We start from the raw sequence: 26,885 nt of genomic DNA on the forward strand, positions 1-26,885 counted from the left end.
AAAGACATGTTAGTATTATGGGTCAAAAAGGGTTTGCAATATTTCGATTTCATTTTTACCCTCAGTCCACTGGCCAGTGCCATCCTGCACACTCACGGCCAGCTGTCCACTGTAGGAATTGAATCCGGACGAACCGTTTGGCGAGCGGGGCATCGAGTAGAGTGCTTCCGCCAGATCCGCGGCCCGCTTGAGGATGATCTCCTTGGGAAGCTTCTCCGGATCTCCCGGATGGCGCGGAATTAACTTCTGCAGTCGCTGGAAACCGTAGTCGATCGTCGGTTCACTAAGAGCTAGAGAGGAAAAAGCGACGGTAAGAACAGCTACCGGCACAAAGTTTGTTCTCCCAGAAATGGCTTCACCACTTACAAACATAGACAAATCGTCCCGGTGATCCCTTGCAGAACTGTTTGCTCTTGTAGGACAGAGTTACCTCGACCACACCCGGTATGTGACGCGGTGGAGTTTGCACTCGAATCGCATGTGATGTGATGAGCTACAACAATAAAAAAGGAACATTTGGGTTACCCCGTGATGGCTGGACTAAAGAGAAACCAGAGGACATACCTCACTCCACACCAGCATAGTGCCAAAGACGACCTGTAGTCCGTCGAAGAAATTATCGCCCACGATAATCACCTGGGCACCGCCCGTGGTCCAACCTTCGCTCGGCGATATGGCCTTAATGCAGGGTGTAGCCATCGGTAGTGGTGGGTAGATGCCTGTAAGTGGATACCGGGAATCGAGACACGTGGTTAGTTGGATGCGATCGATCACACGAAGGTTTTCCATGCGGCCGTTTCGGAAACGACGGAAGAGCTGGTTTAGTTAAATTTATTCGACTCAAACATGTTTAAAAACGTTCTTTAAGCAATGATTCCTCATAGTTGCTTTCGGTGTATAAAACATTACAATGCATATAGAAACCGATTTAGACCAGAAAATCCCATCCGGATGACCCTATGGTACATCGATATGGACACAAAGAAAGCCTTTCGCTTACACGCGGTGAGTTCAGAAATGAGGATTAAAAATTCAACCACATGTTGAACGACAACGGCGCCGTACGTTATCACCATCATCATCATCACGTGGTGGTAAATATTCTATCCAATCGAAAGAACCACTCGGAAGGTGATCACATGGAGCTAGAGTACACCATCGTACAGAGTGGGTATGATTGGCCAACACCGACTGCGTCTAGCAGCACAACGAATTCGAAATGGAAAATGGAAATTTAATTGAACCACCCAACGAAACGGCTGTACGATGGGCAAAACGTATCCACGACATTGTCGATTGGAAACACAAAAGAGCAAATTGCATTTTCCACGTAGTTTCCGACACGCAGCACAACTTCGGGAACGACAAGAACGTGGAGTCGTAGTTCATTAGCGAGTCGTTTTGGTCCGGGAAATGTGTTCCTCATCCGGGCACCGATGCCCACATTTGGAACTGGAAATGAATATATTCACACTCAAAGTAAGGTTTTTCGTTTGGGCTAGATTGGAAAGGAAGCAATCAACGTGTCGTTCTCTCATAACTATCTACTTCTGATTTCCGAAAGTGGATATCGTACATTTTTCTTTTTCACATGATCGCTTAACTTGATTTGTGCTTTCTATAAATTTGAGAAAAGATTTTATACCACAGCGTTGGCTTCCAATTTTCAAAAGTTCACCATTTCAAATTTGATTTATACTTTTGCAAAGTGCATCCGATGGAATTACTTCCGCATTATATCCGCTTCATCGATGCCGATTTATGGTAATGATAGTTGGGAAAATCGCATCTTTCCGGATCTTTCTATTGTACAAGAGTTTTGGCAAGGGAGTATTAAGTTCTTTCGCTCGTTAGCCTGACATAGTTTATGACGATTTTCCGAACCACTTTTCTCGCTTCGTTTTCATATTTCACCAGGACCAGCTTTTCCGCGCTTCCGTAGTACGAACGACGCCCGCTAAGGAGGTCTTTCCGAGAGTTGTCTGTTCCGCAGCTCCGAGGCTTTCGCTGAGAGCAACTGCTGGACGATTGTCTTCAGCAGACGGGGAACTTGTTGCCGGAAAGGTTAAAGCCAATTGGGGTAGGTGTAAAAACGATCAAACCGGGGAAAGGGGAAAACAATACAATCTACTAGATAGGATAGCTACAGAACACAAGAATTTTTAAAACATACCGTAAGAGATAGATACTTTTTCAAAGATAAATTAACAGGCAAACGGGATGACTAACGGAATCAAGGATAAAATGAAATTAAGCAAGTCGCAACGGGGAAACAGGCGTTCACAACGGGAAATTCTAACAGTATGTGGTGTGATTTTGAGAAAAAAATTTTGAAACCGACCGTCGTACGTACTGTCCGGGGCCAGATGGTGGCCCGACATTGCCAACGGAGAATTGGCTGTACCTTCGGGATCGAGCCGCTTCGCCCGGCGCCCGTGCTTGCTGTTGTTGTGGACGAACATGTTGTCCGAGATGGCCAGCAGAGGCCCGTCCACGGCCACCTGGGTCGCTATCACTACCTGCAATATATGGGTAATTGGAGGGTGCAATGGGGGAGGTGGCGTGCGGGTTTCGCCGTGGTTCGGGACGTCGGTGTTTTTGGGGAGAAGGACGTGATTTTCATCGCAGGTTTTGGACGTTCAGGCGGAGGAAGCGGGAAAAGAGGAGAGAAACAAAAAGAATATAATTAATTGCATAAAAAGATTATTGCGCTAGCTGGCTTTGGGGAAGCCAATTTTACACAACTTTTCAAATTTGTTTTGCCATTACATGATTTTCTGTGTCGTTATACTTTAGTCTTGCATGTTTATTTCATGTCTCTCAAGTGTTGTTTTTCTATTTGTACAATATTTTTGCTGGTCGTTAATGTACGAAAATACGTCGACAGGAGTACGAAAATAAAACTTTAAACCAAGCAAAGATAGCCATGACCGATCTTAGAAGCGAATGAAAAACGATTAGAAAAACACTTTAAGTGAATGGTAAGAAAAGAAAACTCTGAAGAATGCATCTCCTCTCACAGCTAGAGAAAAGGAAAACCCAAGAAAGCACCCAAACAATGCATGAAAGTAAATGAAAAAAAAAAACACAAGATGGCACAATTTATCACCATTCGTTTCGGATAGGTTGAGCGTCCGTTTGCTTTCTCGCCGTAAGTAGGCGGTGACGTGTTCATTAGTTAAACAGCCAGCGGCCGAGCTGCTTCACAAGACGATGAAGCAGTTCCGATCATCAGCTTAATTTTATCTACTGCTTCTACCGGCCACCCCGCCCAGATCAACCCCGGTTTGGAGAACCTGGTTTCTGGACCGCTTTCACTCCGCCATTAAATACGAACGGGGGAGTTTTCTTGGTTCGGGGCTAGCCAATGTGCATGTCTATCTATTCTTAGCCCATCGGATGCTATTCGTGGATGGCTGGCTTTGTGGCTCGTGAGCTAATTTCTCCATCCGCACCCCGATCCATCTTGTGGGAATTTATTTCACCTTAAGGTGACATGTTACGGAGAAAGCAGGGTGGGTAGAGAAAGCAAAATGAAGGAGGAGTAAAATGTATCTTCCAAATTCCTCCGACCGTGCATCTGCAGGTCCTAGATAAATGAAGTCATGCAGTTTGTAAAGATATCGTTTGGCTTGTTTACTTATTTGGTTTAATTATTAATTAGCCACCGTTATTATGTTTTTAGTCGTGTATTTGGCTAAGTTTGATTTCTTTATTTCTTTCTACACACAGTGATGTTATGATTATTTTTCAACAGTATTTCGTAAGTCTTTCCATTAACTGTTTCCCTATTTTCACATGTCTTTCCTCTATTAAATGTTTGAAGTTAATTTACTTTTTTTCTCCACGACACGGATGAAATGTTGGTGATTAATACTCACTTGAAATCGTCGCATATCCCTCGGGTTTCCAGCATTCTTCAGACAGTTTTGGTTGCACTTGAGGAAAAACTTAAGGAAAAATCTGCAAAGGGTAAGAAAAGAGATGGAAAAAAGGAATGAGGCTAGTGAGTCACAAATTATCTAGGGAAAGGAAATGAATGTGGCCCATGGACACGAAACCGTTTGATCCCAGCTGCAGAACAGTGAGTTCTAAAATCGGCTAAATACCAGCGATCGATACCATTCCCAAAGGTGTTGTGGGAGCTTGGAAGGTGTTAAAGACGTATTCTCCGAAGAGTTGTTGTAAAACAGGCGGCAACCAGTCTTTGCGTTGGAATTTGTTTGAAGAAGGAGGTACTAACGTTCTGCCTAATCCCATGTCTTCCTAGATCCTCTTTCATCCGTTTTCCGATAATCTGTGGTAACGATAAAACCTAAACAGCAGGTCGAAGATCAAATGAACCACGCGTTGTCATGACGAACATACAATCCACCCTTTCCTCCCCCTTGGGAGAAACTGTAACCATCGGATGACGGTTTGGAAATAGCTTAAACTTGCCGTTCAAACTAGTAACCTCAGAAATCAAAGCAACTGCCACCGAAATGGTACGATTAGTTGACAAAATATTGCACCCTTGAACCGACAACATAATCCCCTGAAGAGTTCCAACAGTTGAAATTTCTTCGGCGAAACGAAACGCCTCAAGTGACGACAACGAAGGACGTCGTAGAGAGGAACAACTTGTTCTGACACTCTTTGAAACCTTTACCGTTTACTGCGTGGAGTGTTGTCCTGACCTGGTATGCCCTAGTTCCTGGTCGAAACTTTTACCATCGTCTTGGGACAGGGTGAACGTTAGGGAATCTGTTCGAGTTCGGGGTAATAAATAAAGTTTATTCGACTGTTCACACTTTCAACACAAGAATTTTTCCGTTCGCTGTCTGGAGTGTAAACGCAGTTGGCTTTAATTTAATTGTAAGTTCACGGCCTACTTTTTTTAAACGCTAGGAAGACCCTTACTTCCGCTGCATGCAAATGAAGTGTTCGTAGTTTAACGTCGCGTGCACTTCACAAATCACGCACCACCAGAAGAACCAGGTTGTGTACCGATCTCTGCCATCCCTTCGACACGTGGGGTCCTGATTTATGGTACTCCGCGAGACGATCGACGGATTCTTCAGGGGTTCCCCTCGGGTTTCCTTCTGAAGATCTCGAGCACGGCGAACAAAGTGTACCAGTCGGAAGTGTTTGATAATTGCTCGGGACGGGCTTATTTATTGCTCGTACCCTGCGTTGGTCGTAGGTCGAATGTTGCACGCACAAGCGGAGACTCGTGATTACCATAAACTGTTTTTGGGTGATACAAAGGCAGTCGTCATACGGTGGGTCGAATGTTCAGTTTAAACAAATAATGTTTTTCCAAAGGAAACATTTCCCTTTCTGGTGTCTTTGTTAAATCTGTATCAGAATCAAGCCTAAAAAGATTTATTCGTAATTGTTGTCTTTCTCACTTTCTCTTTCCTATACTACCCAACAAAGAGGAGATGTAAAATAGTGTTTGGAGTCGTGAGAGCTTAAAAAACACCAACAAACCGGTTACTCTAATGGACGCGACTGAATGGAAAACCTGGATGCCATTAGGATTGTTTCCCCACGTAATTTGTCGCAGCGCCGGAGCAATAAATCTCGCGTGTGCAGACATTATCGAGTTTCGGAACATAATGTGAGCAGTCGGAAAGGTATGCCTGGAATTTGCATACGAGAGCGGAAATGAGTTATGCTGTGACTCATTATGATTTGAAAAAAAAGGAAAATACTCCATGTTGGAGTAGTTTCTTCTTTTTAATTTTAATGACTATTACAGGTAAAGTTTAGTTCTGCTTCATGAAAATTCATACGGTTTGCGGAAAAACCTTCCAACATCCATTATTTCATAATCCCCCACTTCAATTATTATCGCTTCTTTCAAGGGCGCTTGAAACCGAGTAGAAACTTTGCAGAAACCTAATCCGAAAGCCACAGAATCAACGACAGATGAGCATTTGGAAGAGATAGTTGCGGAAAAAATCAAACAGATCACAAATAGCCCACTCGACAGCTCATCTGTTCCTTCTTTCCGATCCATCAAGCGCGCAGACAGATAGGAAAATGCGCGATGCGTTTTCCGACGAGACGGGCTTCGCTCTCCTCGGGGGTCGGGAAATACGATACCTGACCCATTAGCCGCGGGTGGTTGGAAAGGCTGGTTTGCAGGGAAAATTAGCATTTTTTTCGTATCTTGTGTATCGAGAGTAGAAGAGGGTCTTCGTTGAACTTGACAGAACAAGTGCATTCAGTAGGTTGTAGAATACCGCCTCTACCAGGGGCTAGATGATGCAACTAAATCAGCCCTCACGCGGTGAAGCAGAAGGGCTCTCGCGATAACTAAGGATCTGTGCATGAGGGCTTTGAACTAATCGCGAATCGATCCCCCTACCAGGCTGTGGTTACGGAAGGAAGGATATAGTTTCACTTTCGTCGACACTCGAAAAAACCAACAGTAGAAAAAACCCCTCGAGCCGATCGGGGCGTTTGTAAAGGGCATGGAAATACGGGGGGGGAAACAGTAGCGGCAGTAGTACTGAAACTAGCACGAACAAACTGCGGTGCAAAAGTCTAACAGATGTTTGCCAATGGGCAAATCACATATTAAATAGACACTCAGCGGGTAGCCACGGGCGATCGGGATCGGCGACGTTTGCCTCGAGCTCTTCAGAGGGTGCGAGGTGCTTATTTTGCGCAACCCCTCGGTAAAACGGAACGCAACCGGACCCTGCTGGTTTCGGCCGGCTAACGACCTACAAAATGCCTACCACTCGAGTGTGTCCTTCCGGAGCTACCGATATCAATTCTAGTTCATTTCGTTCCTTCTGGCGCGATCGCTTCCTTTCCTGCTTCGGCCTGCACCGGACCAGAAGTTATTAATAAAGGAAAACAGTGCAGAAATAATAAAATATTTACAAAGGAATTGTAATTGAGTTGGTTATTTACAATAGGATCGGCACGGGGTGCGTGATAAATGTCCTTCGCAAGGCAGCGAGAGGGTGTTGGAAACGAGTTCGAAGTGAGAGCAAAAAAAAAAACTCGTTCACTTTTAAAGGCCAGTTTATCCTGTTCAGGGTTTCGGGGTGGAAAGAAAAGCGAACGCATCCATCATCTTCAGTGCGTGTGTGTGTATTTTTTTTTCATACAAATATTTAGGTGATCGCATAGGACCTCCCCACCACTACCACCAGCTAAGAGAGCTGGACGCGCGTGGAAAGTGGGCGAAATGTTTATCGTGTTCTTCCACCCAGGATCGGAAGCCGCCAATCAATTACCGACACTTGTACGCTCGGAAAATCTGTTACGATTTTACGTGCCCTTTGCCGCGGGCTCCTCCGGAAAAGTCTTCGGAAAGGGAAAGCTGATTTTGCCGACCACGTCTTGTGTGGATTGGGCCTGAACTCAGGTGGCCTCGGGGTAAAGGACCACTGAAACTGAAACCAAACACTGGATAGCCGAGGGATGGGACACCTTATGGCATGTTTTATTTTAACTCTGTTCCAGTATAAGTAGATCATGTTACAACAATGGCACATGCAAATCGATAGTTTTGCACATATTTTATTATAACTCACAGAAAATAGAAAAAGTTAAAAATGATTTAAACTCAACATGAAAACAACACTAAAATCAATCACATCAAACTGAAAAATTTACAACTCAAACCAAAACACTTCAACCTAAACTTCAATGATTTGAATGTCGGCATAATTTCCCCCTTGTTGTTCTTTCCTAAACCAACCGACAAATGCAAACATGTTTTGTTATGTTTTGGTTTTGAAAAACAAACCATCTCATCACCGCGAGTCCCTGTGACAATGTTTTGTCAACCGGCACAAATCCACCGTAATCGTTTGACCGGCCTTCCGGAAAAACCTACTCTCATCGATAGCAGGGGTCATGTTGTTCGTGTCGTGTGTACCGGCTTCGTAATCCTTTCAATTTAAATGTCAAACAACAAACGATTTAAACAAGAGCCACCACCATCGAGAAAACGATGCAAGGCGAGATGACGAAGCATAACTGTTCAAAAATGTGTTATTTTTATCCAAAGCTTATCGGCAATAAAACAAATTCCAACGAAGCACCCTGTAAACTCAGACAAATTGAGGAAAAACTGACAACGGAAGTAATTTTTCGTGCCAAAAACAAAAGACTGTAAAGCGAGCAACAAATCGGAAAATCTGCTACTATCAGCAGAGCCCATCGGTCAGGATGTAAGTTCCTGTGTTTTTCCCTCCTACCATTTCCCAGCCAGCATCCTGCCGTGCTGGTCCTGGAATGGATTTGGGCTGAGTCAGAAGTGAAAATTAACATATTTATTTTGTGTCACTCCATTTCAAAGCCTCTCGCACCACACGAACCCCTCGCGTGCGACCATATCCTTCGGGTTAGATCCGATTTGCTTTGGTTTTCGGTTGAGGTTCGGCTACCTTTTTTCCTTCTTCTTCCTCTTTTTTCGCTAGCCTTTTTCCTCCCGTTCTACGCAAGGTAATTGAGAACCGATGTCCTTTGCTGTAACCGGCGGATGCTGTCGCTGTGTTCCCTTTCTTCGAAAGTGATGCGCTGTTCATTAAAAAGGGCGCGAAAGAGGAGGAAGCAAGGCACACGATGCCAAACGGTAAAAAAAATTCCCACTCCGGAAGGGAGAGGACATTAAAAAAAGGAATGTTTCCACTGGTGACAGAGTAGGGTGTTGTGTTTGTTGTTTTATGCTCGAGTGTGTATGAGTTGTAGATCGTTTATTTTTTGCCATGTTTCTCTCACCGTTCGACGATATTACGATGCACTCGCGGTAAAGAGAAGTGATTATTCTGAGTTTTTGTTCGAAACCGTATCTGTTTCCTTGTTTTTTTGCTGGCTTCAGCTATTCAAAAACAGATGACCAAACGAACGGAAGGACAGGCGTCATGAAGCAAGCTGTGATTACGCTTTCCTCTTAGGCCGAGGCCATATATCACTCCGATCCGGGGCAGCAAAGGTCAAACCAGAGGTAATGCGCTGATTATGTTGCAGGATACATTTTTTCTGTTCGCTAGCAGAAAATGTTTGCGTCCCTGCCGATACGGCAAAACATGGTGAACATGTTCTTGTAGCAATGTTTGTTTGTTGGTTTAAGTTATCGAAGCGCCATCCTGAAAGCAACCGGAAAATCGTTGTACAAATGCTTTTCCTCTTTTAAGTATAGCATTTAGTTCAAAACAGGACACATTTCTTAGAAAGTACTCGCCCTACAAGTTCTTCTCATTCTGCGTTAAGGATCGTTGCGGGCATCGGTGGTGTATTGAGCTATAATTTTCCGGTTCCAAAAGCACCCACAACATTCCCATCCCACGGGGGCATTCTTAGCGGACAAATTGTGGTGTCCTTTTACAGAACATGACAGGACGAAAGAATTTGTACATTTAGATTTGTTGTTTGGAACTCCACTGTACACCGCAGATGTTAGCGAAGCATTTGCCAAGGCTAGGTTTCAATTTTCGTCGGGTCCATCTTTACGCCCTCAAAGGCGCGTCAACACATCCGGCAACAGTTTTGACACTTCTGACAACACTTCACACCGTTGCTTTGGCGACGGACTTATGGCTTCCTCCCAGCTTTTTTTGCCTCACGTTTTTGTAGAGCAAAAGCCGAAGCGGTCATACGAAAGTGTGTCCTTTCGTGTGCGTTTTTCCGCTTGCGAACCACTCCATTGTCGTACTCCATGGGCATGGCCGATTGTTTGAAGTAGGGGCAATCATAACATCCACTTCTGCCATAAGTGAGCACTTCATTGGAGTGTTGGTAAACGCCTGGGTAATTGTGGCAATTGAACGGGCACACCGATGCACAATGCTTCTCGCTACATCAAAGAATCGAACGGATCGGGTTTACGCTTTTAATCCTATCTCAGTAGGTGACAGATTGTAAAGTGTCACCAAACCGGGTTGCTGTGCGCCTGTTTGGCTTTGATTAATTGAGTGATCGCTGTTGCTAGAACAGATCGAGTTTGTTGGACGGGGCGGAGCGTGACTGATGAGCTGAAAGTGCCACTCGAACAAGTCACAACATATGCTGTGAAACCAACCACGCGAACGTTGGGATAATTGATGGGATTTTTTAAATGGTTCGTTAAACTGTTGAATTAAACGGGGTGTGTGTTTGCAACGAACCGGTTTTATTGGGAACACACAAAAGTTGGATAAGTAGGAGGCAATGCAGATGAATCATTTATGTGTTTAAGTTTACAATATTATAAACATTATCTGCTTGAGTGGTTCTTCTAGATTTAAATTTCACTTGGTTCAAACATTTTTTTCCGGATTGAAAAAAGTCACTCGACTTTCCATAATCCCGCTCTTATAATACGATTTTACGATTATTTTTCTGGTATACCTTCTCGCGGCTCGGGTTTTTCCTTCTCGCGATTGTAATCCTTGTTAGCAACCGCAACAGTTTAACCAACGGAATATGGAAACGGAGTGAATACAAAAAGAAAACCCAAACCAATCGTATTCCACCAAATCATAGCACGTGTCCACCGGGGCTCCACCTTCTAGCTTTTTCTCGGTTTTGTCTTACCACCTAATCTTATCAATGAATCTAATTTACTTTTGGTTTGTTCTGTCGTCGCTCGACGCTCGGAAGGTTCATTTCTCCGTTTGGGTTCTACCTCCGTTGCAGAGAGGAAGAAAATTTTTTTTCCTGAGCAGATTTTTTTCTCCATACATACTGCAGATCCGCTTTTGTTCTATTCGTTGTAATCCTCTTATCGCGAGGAGCAACAAAAGCTGCCAGTGATCGCCAGAGTCGTGATGGAAAGGAAGGTAGGAATATCCTGGTGATAGCGATCCCGTTGCTACGAAACGAAGGACATTTCCAAGTAGGTCCATTTCACGACAATTGGTAAGAGTCGAACATGTCGAGAAGATTTAAACGTAGTTGAAAAGATGTCAAGTAGTTAAAAAGATCTTTACGTCAAACTAGGTGAAAATCATTTTTATTTCCATAATTGTTGAAAGAGCATAAAACTATTAATTTATAAACTTTTCAGAAAACAAAAAAGTTTCTCTCGAATTGTTGAATCTGCTGAATCTTTAAATAGCTTGTTTCCTGCAATCTTCCTCGTCGCAAAAGTATTGATTTCCCAGATAATCACCGAAAGACATCTTCAATGGCCATTTTCAATTCTTGACCATTTCGGTTGCGTGCTCATGCGTGTGCCTTTTGCTGGAGAGCTCGGAGAGGGTTCAGGAAAACGGGGTTTCCAATGAAAAATGAGTTCCAGTTGTCGTTCGGTCACACCAATACAACACCACCCGGTATCGGTTCCAAACAATTCAAAGTCGCCACGGATATCCCATCCCGTCGAAACTCGGAAAAAAGGAGCATTTCCATGGGGGTTGGAGAATCAGAGAGTGTGGAGGAGGGGGATGTCCAAGGAGCCAAAGGTGGGGGAGTTTGTTGAGATTTCCATCCTTCGTTTATGGCTACACATCGGCGAAGAGATAGGATCCGGGAATGGTGGAAAATTCTTTGTTATGGTTCTTGACTTTTCCTTTGCGACGTCCGGTCCCAAAAACCATAGGCCGTGCGGAAAAAAACCAATACACACGCAACGCGCACTCGGTGGCAGTGGCGGTTCACTTTCTTCCCCGTTTTATGTCTTCATTTTAGTTTTTCCACCCCAATGCCCAGCATTTTCTTCACACCGTCATCAACCGAACGGTCGTTTCCGTGTTGTATGTGTGTTTTTGTTGTCTCCTTCGCCTTCTTTTACCATTTTGGCAAGGAGCGGACGGGTGTCAAAGTACACACACACACACGCACACCAACAATATTTTCCCGCCGGAGGGTGTTTTCTTGCGCGGCGAAGACGATCCCTCTTCCAATGGGGGGAAAACCCAAGGAAACCCGGGCGCGTGTCTCGTCGATCGAAAGAACATCGACGATAGGAAAGACAGGAAGACCACGGTGATTCCACGGTGGTGTTGATAGTCGGGGGAAGGAAAACGATGTCGGGTCGGTCGCTTTAGGGATTTCGCAACGCCATGCTGTTGGGACTTGGGAAATGGTTTGTTTTTGTCGGCGTCGGCTTTCGCTTCGGGACGGCGGACGGGCGTCGTGGTGATTGGTAGCAAATACACACACGTCTTGTTCCGGTGTCCTTCACGCACATTTACGCACACAAGGACGACGAGCAGGAAGCGCTTTTCTCGTTTCGCTTTTCCTCCCTCTAAGAACAGCTGCTGGAACTGGAATCACCGAAAGATGGTGTCGATTTTATCCGGTTGTCTTCGACGCTGTTTGTCATCATGTTTTCGGATGGTGGGCCAACATATCCGGTACACGGTCGAAAGGTGGACGTTTTGTCGCGGATGTAAGACTCCCACCTCAACACACGCACATCATCGTCTTCCTTAAGACGTATTTTCTCGTCCATTTGTTTTTCCTTTCGCCTTCCGTTCCTTAAGGTGTGTTCTACTTGAATTTTCGCCCCTGTCGATGTCGCTTGTTTCTTGTACTCCATTACTTCATAACGATGTTGCTAAAACCTTCTGCTTCTCCTCGAGCATCCCAATCATCCTGAATATGTTCTAGGTGAGCGTTGCCTTCCCTGGGCGAACCTCCGCACGTTTGCCGGCTGCGAGAAGCTGCAGTTAGTTTTTATTGGCCAACGATGTAATGGTTGTGCTACTGACGATGGACTGTTTGTACACTTTCTGACGACGACGTTGTTTGTTCTTAAACGTTTATGAGGATCGTTGCTGCTTTCTTCCTGTTTTCGCAAAATGGGTTGTACGCGGAACGCTTTAACGTTCGCTCCAACTTACATCCAGGTGAGGATTAAAGCATGAGGTTTTTGAAAGATTGAATGACGTGTTGACGAAGAAACAAAAGTACAAGAGCGTCAGTAGGATAATTGGATTAAAGTGTCTCATAGCAGTGTTTGAACCTCAATGTTGAAAATAAAACTTTTATTTTTCTTAAACAAATCGAGAATCGAGAAAGCTGCGAGATGAGATGGTGGAAACAAATCAATAAAAAAATAATGTACTTTGTATGAAAAGTAAAATGATGAAATCTTTAAAAGTGTTTACCAATTTTAAATTATTCTTGCATTTTTATTTAAATCATTTGAAATGGTTGGTATTTGATTGTTATGATGTTTTTTCAATCTTCACCCACAGCTGGAGAAAATCAAAAGCCAACAATAAGAATCTGCTTGTAAATGTGATTTTCAATTCGATTCCTGTGCCAACAAAATTAAAGTCTCCTCATTCACCTTGGAGACAATCCCTTCGTAGAAACGGACCAACTGTTGGGCAAAATGGCCTTCGCTTGATGATTGTGTGTTACAATATCATTTTCTTCTTCGCTAGCAATAAAAAGGAGCTGCAAGTGATGGTGGAAAACCGGTAAGACAAACGCGCCAACGGCACGCAGGCCCGGCGATGGAAAAGGGTGAAAAAGTCACGCACCATCGCAAACGCACTTTCAGGGAAAACTGGCGTGAGGAGAAGGGCTAAGAAAACAAAAGAAAAACAAAAAAAAACACCCAACGGGGCCGAAAAGAAAATGGTCCGCTCCTAGCGACCGATGTCCACATGAAGATGGTGATGATGGTGATGGTGATGGCGATGCTTTCGTGCCTCCCATATTCGTGTGTTTTTCTCTTTTATTTTCGCTAGCCCTCTTTACATTTTACCAGCGTCCTTTCTTGTACGGTTGTAAAGAATGGGACGATTGTTGATGTCGTTGTGTTTGCAAAACTGTTGTTGGTTCCCCAGTTCCCCGGTTTCCTCTTTTTCCCATCTTAAGCGCGTTCACAGAAAACACAGAAAAGTTACAAATACACGCGTGTATCGAACTCCCTTCCCGGAATGCGAAAAATGGGCCCTATAAAATGGAAGAGGTGGCGCGAATCGGTTGGTGGGCAGTAAAACGCAACATTTTCGCACCACCCCACCGAAGGCAGTGGGTGGAGAAGCGAACAAAATCAAACACCAACTCACACACACACACTCTTCGTAGGGTAAGGGAGTACGGGAGGCCCGAACGGTCGAAATCTTTTGTTTCCTACAATTTTATGGCTTTAAATCTTGACCTTTTTTTAACGTCCCCACTTTACTGCCATCCTTTTTCGGTCAGCTTTTCCGGTCGTTCCCAGTGTTCCACAGTCCGCCCTTAAGGCCTACTCGAAATGCCCGTTTTTTCCGATGTGTCGGGTTGGTGAAAAAATATATTCCACTTTAACAATCGCAAACATAAAGAGTGAGGAAATAGGAACAAATCAATATGATTCCTTCGGGCGGCGTCATTGCCGTCGTGGTCATTACCATCAACATCGCCATCATCGTGACCATTTTCATGGGGACGAATGGGTTGTTTTCCGGGGAAGTGATTCCGGCAGTATTATTCCCTTTAAGTTGGATTCTTTTTGCGTATAAAATGTAGACTTGTTTTTAGTACAATGTATTTTAGAAATACCTGTTTGTTATACTAAAACATAATTTTCAGCATGTATCTAATGTGGTATATTACTAATATGATCTAGAGCAATGAGCAATAATCTCGTCGAGATTTTCATTCGATTTGATCAGTCTTCAATCTCGGTATGATAAGGATACCCCAACTCAAACACTAGAAAAAAAAACGCTCGAACCAACTTTCCTAAATCAGTTCAAGCTCCATAACAACGTCATCCCTCCTCCTCCTCCAACGTAGACGGGATAAATTAAATGAAATTAAATTTATTTCATCGTCTTACTTACGCACCGTTACCTGCTCGGGCTCGGAACGATCCACCCGGGCGGTGGCTTATCCGATGTTGGAGTTGGGGACCGAAGAAAAGCGGAAACAACCCCAAACGCAAGACACCCAATCAACAAGATACCGTGAGAGGATTGGGCCGTGGCGAGCGAGCCAACCACCAGGCGCCTCCACCAACAAGCGAGCTCCAACTCGCGCGCTCCTTGCCCAGATGGATGGCGTACGTAAAGCGGAAAAGACGGGGCACATGATACGCGCCTTTTACTTGCGCCTTGTTAGGGCTACTTTTGTACCCGTCTCGTTCGCTTCGCGCTCGCTCCCTTCACGCTCCTTTATTACCTTTCCGGCATTGCGAACCAGGCCAATGTTCCGTGTTCACCGGAGAGGAAAGGAAGACGAGGAAGGCATCATGAAATCATAAAGTAAATCGCCTTATAGGCGATTTATTTTATTTCTCGCTGCGCGCCACGCCAACTTCACGAGTTTCGGCTTTCGGTAGCTTTTCTTTTCCTGTTTTGGAGGGAACATTTGTCCCGCGGGTTTCGGGGGAGAAGGTGGGTTTTTGGCGCTGTGTATTCTTCCGTGTCGCTGTTTGTCGTCATCATTGTTTGTTTACATCGTACTCATGACTAGGAGCTGCCGGTCGCCAAACTCGCGTCCCCAAACGGATGGGGTGTAATGAATGGTTGGAACGGATGAGTTGCGACGTTGGTCACCCCGCAACAAAGATTCTGGGCCGAGAATATCATGTTGGAAGGTTGTTTCGTGTTGTTGTATTATTTATACAATAGCGAAGAAATTGTGTTACATTTCTTACATACTTTGTATGAAGAATAATTTAACTTTTGGGAGAAACTACTAATAAATATAAACTAATTTGATTGTAGCATGGACTAAACTGGATGGATGAAAACATATAGGAGCAAGAGCAAAAGTAACTTGCGTATTTTAATCTGCTTTATGAAATATTGTAGCTGTCTAAACTAACAAATTATTTATTTTATGAATATGTGCCATAAAACAAACAAATTATGATGATCATCTGCAAAGTTCACTTAGCATTAAAACTCTTTTTAACACCTTTTATCTTAGGATTATTTACTTTTACTTTCTGTTTCAGAGTTCGATCCTTTTTGACACACAACTTTTAGCAGCTAATGGAAACTAAAATCTGTTTATTTATATTATTAATTAAGGGGAAAGAAATTGTTGAATAAAATCACTAAAACTGCAGAATATTTTTCTATTGATTTGAGGGGAAATCATTTTGCTTTCGCTTAAGAAATCATTACTAATCTGTTTTCCTGTTTGTTGTTATGATGAAATGAGACCAACACAAAAATGCTCAAACTCGGATGAAGGACCTTCTTATTGTGCTCCGCCATGCATCGGTACGGTTTTCCTTTTTTTCCACGCATATTACCAACAACACGTTTCCATTTTACAACTATCATCACTCCACGGTAGTGTTGGTAACGGATTGGGGAACGTGCAATGCCGTGTCTTACGCAGTTTGATCCTTCCATATTTGTTTCATCCTTTCAAGATGGTAGAAATCAAGTGTGAACCCCTCATCGACAATCTGGTCGCCTTTTCCCGTGTAATCCTTTTTGTTTGAGAGATTTTTTTTGTTCTTGTAACCATGGCAACAGCAGCTTAGGGTTTTCGTTTACTTCCGTGGGTTTGATGATTCGATTGTGAGCATTTGGTTTTTTCTCTACACCGCCTTCCCCCTCAATTACTGCCATTTTCGTCCTGGTACTATCGCTGGTGTCTCCAGGGAGTGACCGAAGCGACAGACAGAAAGGATGTGGCGTCGTAGGTTTGTCATCGCCATCAGCAAAGGAAATACCACAGGCAGGACGGAGCACGCCGTTTGCTCTTGGAGTGAAATCAGAACACAATCGACACACAATCGAGCTACGTCACCATGTCTACCGGATGTGGACACCCGAAAAGAAACGCAGACGGATGATGCCGAGCTAACCGGAATTAATTAGTCGTGATTTACTGACAAAATGGTCCCCAAGGACGGTGGCCATCGCCGGGCCGTGGCCTAGAGACGGAACTGAAGCAAAGCAAGGCGAAAAAATAACCCTCATCCCTCAGTTCAGCGTATTCCCGGGCTGAAATAACTTGCAACAGTGGATCCTTCTTGCCGTGGCCATTAGCTTTTCGGTAAAAAAAATGTCCGCTGCTCGTTTGCGGAGGCGAAAAATGCACCCGTTGCATGGGCATTAATCTTGTTCGCTGCAGTCGTCCCGGGTGGCTCCGGGAAACGCGTTCGCTGCACTTCATGTGTGCGTGTGCAGTTTGCCGGGATGCGACCTACGAAACCTATTCGTTGGTGTTCGAATAAGAACGAAAGTAAAAAACCAGTGGCTAACATATAAAAAACAGGACAAATTACAGTATCGAAGCATAATCACTCTTTTTTTCTTGATGGTTCTTTTAAGTTGAAAGTTGCCATTTATAGCTACACTTTTTTATGTTTTGCATTCTTATTTTATTCTTGTTCTGGTGTTTTGTACTCACTTAAGGAGTTTCGAAACATGCTGTTACAATATATCAGAACGTATTTAAAAATTTTGTTCCTTGGTTTGTAAAATTACATTACTGTAAAATTTAAAAAATAAAGAAAATCGTACAAATCGTATAGTCAGTGAGTAAACCTCCAACGCGATGTTCATTAAACTACGTATTTGAAATTGGTTGCACATTACTGAGGAAAAACAAATTCTGTACTCCTATGACAGCTTTTATTTGGAAAACAAACACAAATCCTGACTTTTTATAGTATAAAATCTTTGTTCTTTGTTGTTTATTTTTCACACTCAACGTCATGAGTTCTTTGAAAAAGCAAACAAAATTAAAATGTTTAAATAATTAAATAATTTTTGCGTCTTGCTTTTTAGAAACCAAGTATTTATCAAGTATAAATTGCATGCGTAACCTTCTTTTCCTACAAGTTTTATAAAACATAATGAATATGACATTCTCGCCATGATTCCACCATTTTCGTTACACGCATTGCATTACAATAGTGGTTTGCCATTTTGAAGCGCACGTTGCATCCCTCATTTTCGTCATCCACCCTACGACATTTTCTTACTCCACCCCCAAAAGGACACGCATTTTGAAAATTGCAAACTTCAGTACGCTGTTTGGTTTTGAGTTTGTAAAAAGATATGTCTTTCACCAGCAAGGAACAAGATAAGGGGCGGTATTGTTCGATACAGTTCGTTAAAGAAAAATAGTGCGGCAACAACATTTACCTACACCACGCCATCGACATGTCTTTGGGATTGTGTCGGTATTGGTGCGGCTTAGGAAAGCATCTTTTCCACTTTGGCCGGACTTTAGTTCTTGGTTGTCCGTTCTGTCACAGTTGAGCTGGCTTTCCCTATCATTTCCAACAGTTGGCGGACGCTTGGGTAGGCTCGTTTTTATTACGTTGTCAAATTCGCATCCTTTCCGTCTACCCGCTCGTTCCTTATCTCCCTAGTTTACTTTTTTCCTTTCTTTCCGCCTTTAATCCAGTTTGCCCCGCGTTCGGAATCGTAATCGGAAAAGGCTCGTAACGACGCACCATAACGTATCCGATAGGATCGTCTGGACGAGATGGGAGGATTTGCTTTGACCGGAGGACACTGCGCTGCCACCCGCCAGTCCCTTGCTGCTCTTCGCCATTCAGTTTTTATCGATGTATTGGTGTATGGGACTCTTATCGGTCAAGAGCCTCGGCTTTCGGTTGGTGTTGATACATTTTTCTTGACTTTAGATTTTCCCCCTTTAAATGTGACTCGTCGTAATTTTTTTCCTCTCCTATCCAATAAAACTTTGAACATTTGGCAAACACTTTACGAAACGAGAAGGGTGCATCCATAACCTATCAACGCTAAACTCGCCCGAATGCTTGCCCAAATGCGTTTGCTAGGCAAAAGAAAATCTTCGATTTTGATTTTGTTTGCTTCTTTATGCGTACTGACGACGCTCTCGCACCCTTTTCTGAAGTAGGAGAAAACAAAAAAACCCTAAACCTTAAAGGCGATCCATCTTTTGCTGAAAGTTTTTCATCATGACTGAAGATAGGGATACGCTGTTTGCAGTTGAATTTATGAAACAGTTATCGATGCGAATCGTTGAAATTTTCGATCATCTCGATTCATTGGATGAAACACCAACGGAAAACAATAGAAATTAAAATTAATCATAAAACGCATTCAAGTGTAAAAGGAAATACGAGGAAAGTAAGTCAAACATTGAGATCTCAAAAAATGATTAGATTGGTGATTTGATTTACTGACCGCAGGAAGGGCAGGAGACTCTTGTATTACATCATTCAGTCTGGAATGTACGCTGCAAATCCATGTGGTTTATAATATGTACTTCCATGCGCACAAACAAGTGTCCTATCCGTTCGCTTTCGTGTCCAGTTTTGGTACTCATGGAGTTACCTAAAGGACCAAACGTCACCCGTGAAACGAGCGTGCGAGTTAGTTAAATGTTACGATTAAATTATTCATACACAGGTCGGACCGATTATGTAACACACACTCGTTCAAACATGCGTCTTGTGCGCTTTAACATGACACGCCAACCGGGCGAATCGTGGAGGATGGACGAAGTGGCGCAGCCGGGGGGCATCAGTTGAAGGACACAGCCGGCTCGGTGATGTCGTCCATTTACATAAAAGAAAAAAGTGATAGAGGAAAGAAAACGTACCTGCCTTGCGAGACACGTGATTCCCCCCTCAGTAGAAAGGGAAAACCCGGGTGGCCACGAGGTATGCATTAGGAAAATTAAAAAAGAAAAACCTCAACCGGTAGACGGGCGACTGTATCGGTTACGAGACGAAATGGGGAAATGAGAAAAACAGGAAATATTAAAGGGAAAAATCGGATGACTTTTTCGTTTAAAGACTGTCCGATTTCTTACTTATCATTTTTCTTTAAGATATTGATAAACTGTATTGACTCGGTGGAAATATAGGGATGTGCAACAGGGGGAATCTTATATAAAAACCGGCATACTGATTTTTACTATGATAATTTTGATTGGAACAAATTGTGCTGCGAATATTTATTTCCAAAAGTTACAAAAAATATGTTTATTCCCTGAAAAGTCTAGGTACACATACCTAAAGAATTTTTCTTCTGAGAAGACAAAAGCGACTCATCACCAATCAGTGAGTCTATTTGTTAAGTCAACCAATCCAATGTGACAATTGTGACAATCCGTTGACCAAGGTTGCCGTGGTTTTTTATTCATCTCCCATATTCTCCCCCACACCATCACGACACGATGTCCATTTGCATGTTTATTACAAAATATTGCCGACTTGGTTGGAGGGTGTCCTTCTTCCCGGCAAGTGTTACTAGCTTGTGACAGCTTAAATTTTCCATCCCCATCATCCTCCACTTGTCCATTCCGGCACGGAGACGGCAACCAGAATTTTATTGTCTGCACCCGAAGGCTTTTCCGCTGAACGGAGGATCGGGATGGGGGTGAAGATGTGAGGGCCGGATAGGGGCCACCGGATCCAAACGCAGCGTCATAGGACAGCTGTCATCCATCATAGAGTCCTCGTTGCCTTGCCATCCACTCTGATCCCTCTGATTCGAGCGGGTTCGTTCTCGGAATGCTGCTTGTCCCTAGCGCTTCTCAACCTCCTTGCCATCCTCTGATAGCAGTCTCTGTCCCACAAAGCTCAACTCCAACCGGATACGGTGCCAACGAACAGTGCCTAGTGCCGGCGGCCGTAGGCAAATTTATCGCAATGGCAAAAATTTAATAGTATCGAATTTACATATTTTCCGAAATTGACTTGAGGCGGTGTCCGTTTTCGTACGGAATGCCGAATGATGATTCGACCCACACTCACACACACACACGCTCTCTCACTCACGTTCGTTTGCGGTGTAGACGAAGGATGGTCCGTGTTGCAAAACGGGAAAAGTTGAGTGTTGCTTCTAGTGTCGCATTCTGGAGTCCGGCTGTCGTATGCTTCTCGATCTGTCGATTGTGGCTACACCAAAGTGCTAGGCAATTGAAACCATCCCGTTGCAACCGATGCAGTGCCATTGCGTGTTATCACAATCGAAGCGAACCTGGAGAGGTCCGGCATTGCATTGGCCGTTTGTGTGTTCCATCGTTATCTTCGGTTCGAAAAATCGATCGACTCCGAATGCGAATGTTCTGGCGGCAGGAAGTCATAAGCGATTACTGGTAAATTGGTCTCTTGCCCAACCGATGAGCGATTCCAGAACAAACCACCACCAACGACAACGTATGGAAATGCCGTGGAAGTTATTAGGGCAAGAGCCTAATTTAGACTGAAATTACCCTCTTATTTGGAGACATGTCCTGGAGGTGGAGATCCCTACTTTAGTGTAACGATGAACCACCCACAATCGTAATAAATAGACCTTCGGCATGAATGACGGACGAAGCGACAAACATCAACGTTTTCCCAAACTTCTCCCCAAAAAAAATACACACATATGATGAGCTCTAAAATATGTTAACAACGGACGCGCGCGTGATGCGTGTCCGCGTCGTGAGCGCTAATTGCGTTCGCGTGCCGTTTGCGTACGCATGTGCGTGGGCTTTTCCGCTGATTGAAGGAAAACCACGAGCACGTTCCCCCCCCCCCTGACCGAACTCCGATCGAGCGTAACGCTGGACTCAGGGAAGCGAGAGAACAAAGTTCGAAGGACAAGCAGTCCAGGAGTTGGTTGCTTACGACAGCCAATTTCGGTTCTCGACCGTCCAAGAAAAACCGATAATTGGAAGGTTAAATGGATGTTGATGGTGGATTCACTTACATACCTGAAAGCAGATGGTGAAGATAAGGAACGGCAGAGGTTTTGTGTAAGAGCAGGAAGTAAATACATACATGTGTGCCATTAAGTAGATGAGGTGAAAATGTGGGGAGATGGAAGATTGGAAATAGATTTTATGGGCCCCGACGTGGTAGGTCTAATTACGCTTTCGGCGGGGTAAAGGGGAGCGAAGTAATCGTCTGGTTTCACCACATGGCGTTGTATACCGTATGGAACAGCCCTGAACAACACCATATTCGATCGTTTAAACTCAAGCCTCGGTATACTTGGATGGGCGTAAGAAGTCAATCAATTAACATTCCTTGCGTCATCTTTGCAATAACCAGAATTGATTGAAAGATATCAATCCAAGTGTCCATTTGCTGCCTACGGTAATTAAGACGGCAGTGTGTAACGAAGCTAGGTGAAGCATGTGATTTCTCCAATTCAGTACCACGAATCTCTGGTGCCGACAAGCAGTCCAGAAGAACTTCATCCCTCTTCAAGGGTCTCACCATGAGACACTGAGGGTGAGGTGTGAAAATGTCAAAAATTTACCGAACCGTTACCTCCAGGGAGACGAAAACACTCGCTGCTGGAGTGTCATAAATCCACCGACACTCCCTTTTTGCGCCGGCTGCCAATTAATCCAACCCTTTTGGAAAAAGTGCGCACCGCGCGTGTAACGAGATTTCGAACTCAACGTCGACGTTGTCAACGAATTCTGGGCGATTCTTAAAAGGAACTATGCTGCGTTCCGCCTTCCAAGAGTGCGGGGAGTTGTTCCGAAAATGGTGATCGCTGTTACTGGACGCAAACTTCGGCATACCTTCAACTACCGATGGTGCGGTGGGGAAGGTAAGTCCAAGTCCAGTTTTCATTGTCCACGACGGTAGCGAAGATAGAAGTAAGTCTACACCTACACGAACTGAATCACTGAATGTTTGGAAAAGTCTGTCCGAGGCAAAAGGTACCACAAAACCGGTAGGTAGACAACGATCTCCCCTCCTACAAAGCATCGCGTATGCGATATCGATCAATTTTAATTGCTTGATTAAATAATGTTTAATTTAATTGCGTCGCGTCCCGGAGGCAACACCGTGCACACCTCGACGCTACATCGACAGTATCTAGCCTACTTGGTGCAAGTTGCTGTCGAAAAAAACCCTCACCGACCAACCACACCAGAAGGTGCTGTACGCACCCGCCTTATGAATTTTCATTCAACCAGCTGACGAACTTGATTTGATGGTTCGTTGTTTTTCACGTTTGAACTGTGCTGTGCTGGCTTCGCAGCCAGCGTACGTAGGTTCCAACCTCGGACCTTCGGTTGGTCATAAATCATGGACGCTCGTGCAAGTTCTGACCACGCCGTGGCCGAGGTTCTGAGCGTTCTTCCATTTATGGATTGGCTGTATATATGATTCGGGCGCGGTTGTGGACATGGGTGCACAAGAAGGTCCACCTCCAGTCCGCAGTCTGGCGTAACCGGAGGACCACCCCCATCCAACCCGAACACCCACTTCCCGGTCCGTTTGTTCGGGTCAGGATGTCGCTACCGTCTTTTTACGCACGACCCAAGTGGAATCATCACAGTTATGACAACAGTTTGACATAAAAGACATTCCTGTGATGGCCTGATTTCTTTTTTTTCGATCGTGTGTGTATGTGTGTTTGTGTATATTTTCCGCTTCGACCGGCATCCGAGCCTATGGAACGTCGGGTCGTGCGTTCTTCCGTCCATCGAGGCACGAACGGTGGAGACCGGACGACCCGACCGGACAGGGATTGGGTGGAATCAATCTTATTAAAGTTTATTTGATTGTTTCTGCTCACTTTATCCCCGCTTCCTTTGTCATTCAGCTCCTTCATCCGTTTTGGGCTCTAAGGTATCCGAGGTACCGGGTGCGTACGCATCACCGATATTTATTGGGTTGGGTGTTTTGCGATTCTCTAAATCCACGAGGATAGGATTTGGATACCTCGCATCGATAGGCGAAGCGTGTTGCGAGAGCGTTACCCGAAGAAGGGGCGACAAATCTGTCCACGGCCTTTCAATCTCATGCTCGCACCAGCCTGGAAAACCAGTGGAAAAAAGGTGTCCCCTTTTCCCCGCTAGGTGGATAGTTTGTGAAATCTCAGAAGAGACCGCCTCGGGTAGACGTCTTCTCGTCCGTAGGTAATGGTAACTTCCCGGAGGGTGCGCACGAGCTGAGATGAAATATTTATGAGTTCCCGGGTATCGTAAAAGGAAGCTTTTCGTGCCTCGCGTAAGTGGTGCTTTGTTCGGCACCTAGCCAAAGATCCAGTCCAGGAGTTGAGGACCCGCTCATCGCTCTAGTCCGCGGCCTAGTGTGTTGTGAGGCGGTATGGCACTTTGGAAGAATTTGTCTAAAATGGTACACTCGTTAGGAAGTTGCGAAGAGGGCTCACGGGACGGAACTCGAGGAAGAGCGCATTGTTCCGACGCGTTTGAAGACTGTTAGAGCCGAATGCCGAAACCGACCCGAACGGGGTGACCATTAAAATACAATCGAATGTCCAGAGAGTCATCTGTCGCGGGCGAAGAACCGAAGCTACGTCAGCAGACCTTCCGGTAGGTCCATAGCGGGAAAGCAGCTTTGCCTTTTTCCGACGCGGGCTACAAATTAAGTGAACGCTGTTACCGCGCCGATGCCATGTTGAAGACTTGCTTTTGTTTTTTTTCGTTTGTTTTGCGCGGTTTCGTTGTTGTTTCGTCAATTTCTTTTGCCATTCCCGTTCGTTGTCGTCGTCGTCGTCCGTTTGGACTCCAACGATGTCCGGCTTTTCGTGAGTGTTTCCCGCGATTGGACCTCCGGAGTTGACGCACACGCGTTGCCGATCCGATGCCACCGCGTACATTGTCGTAGATCATGGTCCGCGCGGGCTCCGCAGTTGCGGGAGTCGCACCCAAGAAGTCCCCCTGATTTGCCCGTGATCCTCATAAGGCGAATCGGAGAACAAGTTGGGCTGTTGGGGTTTCTGGTGGGCCATTTTATGCTAATACAACCTCCAGCGGGCAAAGGACGAAAGGGACGTGTGCGCGCTGTCGTCTTCGGACGACTTGTTTCAGCATGTTCCAGCAGCAGAAACAAAAACAAACCATGTCATGTAAAGGAAACGCGATAGAGCGAACAGAAAGCCCTTAAAAGGGACGGTGGTGTTCCGTCCGTCCGCGTGTGTTTGTGTGTGCGGGGCGGAACGGCACCCATTTGCATTGTCGACATTTTTGAAAGATTCAATTAATTCGTCGTTTGTCGAGGGCGCGCGCGCGCTCGCGGCCACCCGAACGCGAGCTCGGCAGGAATTTTAATGGCCAGTGTGTACCCATCCATCCATCAGAGAGTTCGGTCCATGTGTGCATCGATTGTGCGGGATGTTTTTCCCACTTTTCCGCAAGAGGGACAGAGAGAGAGAGAGAGAGAGGGTGTCCCTTTCTCACCAGCTTCCAGCCGGAGTTGTTTGATTGGAAGGTTGAGAGTGCGTGCCCGAAGTCGGTTGGTCGATTTGTTTGACAATTTAAACGCCACGTGTATTTGATTGCGGCAGGCTTACTTTTTTGCGTTTTGGTGCGCATACACCGACACCACACGTGTCCGGTGGCTAGTTTGTGCCTCTTTTCTAGCATTTGCTGGATAGACACCATGTAAATATTCAACAACGTATTTGTTGTTTTCCTCCCCCATGGAATGGATTGAAAGATTGGATAAGTGACTTGTTTGGCATTTCTCGTTAAATGGTTACGCAGAGACATTTTAATGGTTGTCTTTGTAGCGGGTCTCTTGTTATAGCTTTTACGCATTGGAACAGCATATTGCCTAAAGATGAAATTATTATCGCATTATCCAACAAAAAGTTATTATTGTAATGCAACTGAAAATCGTTAAAACATGAGGCCAACAGCTAAGAACAGGTAAATTCAATTGAATGCTAGCAAACGGAGTAGAATAAAGTGTGTACTTTAACTCTGCCATAAACTACATCCCCTTCCTCAAAAGCTATCAGTTACAAGTGTTCAGTGATACCTTGCTAACAATTTTCCTATCGTCTTCCGATGGCGAACAAGTTAACCACGAACGAAAAGTAAATCGATGGCGAACGACGAAAAGAGAGCATATTGGAAACAAGCGCAGAAGACCGCAAGTCCGAAAGTACACGACTTGTGCCACCGATGCTGACAGACATTCGACCAGAAGTTTTCGCTCCCGGCCTTCCCACCTACTTTTCCATCCCGGAACTTTCCCTCAAAGCTGTCGGATGAAATAGGATCAGAGAAAAGCCGGTGTCGGTGTCTTCCCTGCGCGCTGAGTAAGCGCTTACGTTTTGCGGGGATGCTTTTCTTCGCCGACTTCGTGACGCGTTGACGCGTATTCGCTCCAGTTCGTTCCATCCCCCACCTCCCCAAAACACTTCCATCCGTGCCCTTGGTCGCTCTGCCGTTTTTCGCCGTGTGGTGGACGGTTTCTAATTGAATAAAAATAAAGACGGCCGATGATTGTGATGCCAATTTTGTAATGTTTATTGTTGAAGTCAAAAATGGCACGTGATATGGATATTGAAGGGCCCGTTTTTTTTTTCGCGAGCCCCGCGAAGTGAAAAATGACGAACGTGAGTCGTTTCGAACGAACGGAGCCGGCGGGAAGAAAAACTGTCCACCATACCCTATCCTGTTAAGAAATTGCGTTGCCGCATCTTGCAAAAAAAAGGAACGCACACGCGATCGAAAAACGCACGATACGGAAAACGAGCTGATGAAGATGAATTATGTATCGGTTTCCTTCGTCCTCGGGATTTCCTTCCCTTTAAGCCGCGTGCTATATCAGGCGGGCAGGTTTAAGGCGGGCGATAATCGCAATCCGTTTCATTGCACCAAAGTTGAAGCACGGCAGCGTCCGCATACGAACCCGAGGATTTTTTTTTGTAATGATTTCTGTCGTTCTCTTTTTACCGAACGAAAGGGTTCGTCGCTTGCGCGGACACAAGATTCTTTCTTGTGACGCGTGATCGCGCAACCATGGATCGATTTTGTTGTTTGTACAATTGCATTATCAAAGACATACTCAATGAGTAAAAAAAAGTTATCAACTACTTGAAGAACAACAATCTGTGTGTCTAGAAAAACGCTTTAAACTTTCCACTTAACGCTTTATCATTGCATTTTGAATTTTAAATTAATTTGACTTCATTGCGAACAACGTTATTACATTTTTTTTTAAATTCTACTAATCAAATATATTTGTTATCCTTAGGGATAAACCATGTTCGCAAGATATTCAATAAAAGACTCAATAAAATTAAATAATAATTCCATATCCACATATG

At 44.6% G+C, this 26,885-nt stretch overlaps 1 protein-coding gene across 1 annotated transcript in view; it reads right to left on the reverse strand.

The window, feature by feature from the left end:
* LOC131259750 (transcription factor collier) overlaps window positions 1-26,885 on the reverse strand; it is a 51,517-nt gene that overhangs the window by 371 nt on the left and 24,261 nt on the right. Inside the window, exons 7-11 of the mRNA XM_058261326.1 lie at window positions 3,882-3,963; window positions 2,342-2,519; window positions 565-719; window positions 367-493; window positions 60-290 (exon numbers count right to left, since the gene is read on the reverse strand). Coding sequence (XP_058117309.1) covers window positions 60-290; window positions 367-493; window positions 565-719; window positions 2,342-2,519; window positions 3,882-3,963 — 773 coding nt within the window. The remainder of the gene's footprint in view (window positions 1-59; window positions 291-366; window positions 494-564; window positions 720-2,341; window positions 2,520-3,881; window positions 3,964-26,885) is intronic.

Source organism: Anopheles coustani, chromosome 3 (assembly GCF_943734705.1).
Source record: "Anopheles coustani chromosome 3, idAnoCousDA_361_x.2, whole genome shotgun sequence".
Taxonomy (NCBI): Eukaryota; Metazoa; Arthropoda; class Insecta; order Diptera; family Culicidae; genus Anopheles; species Anopheles coustani.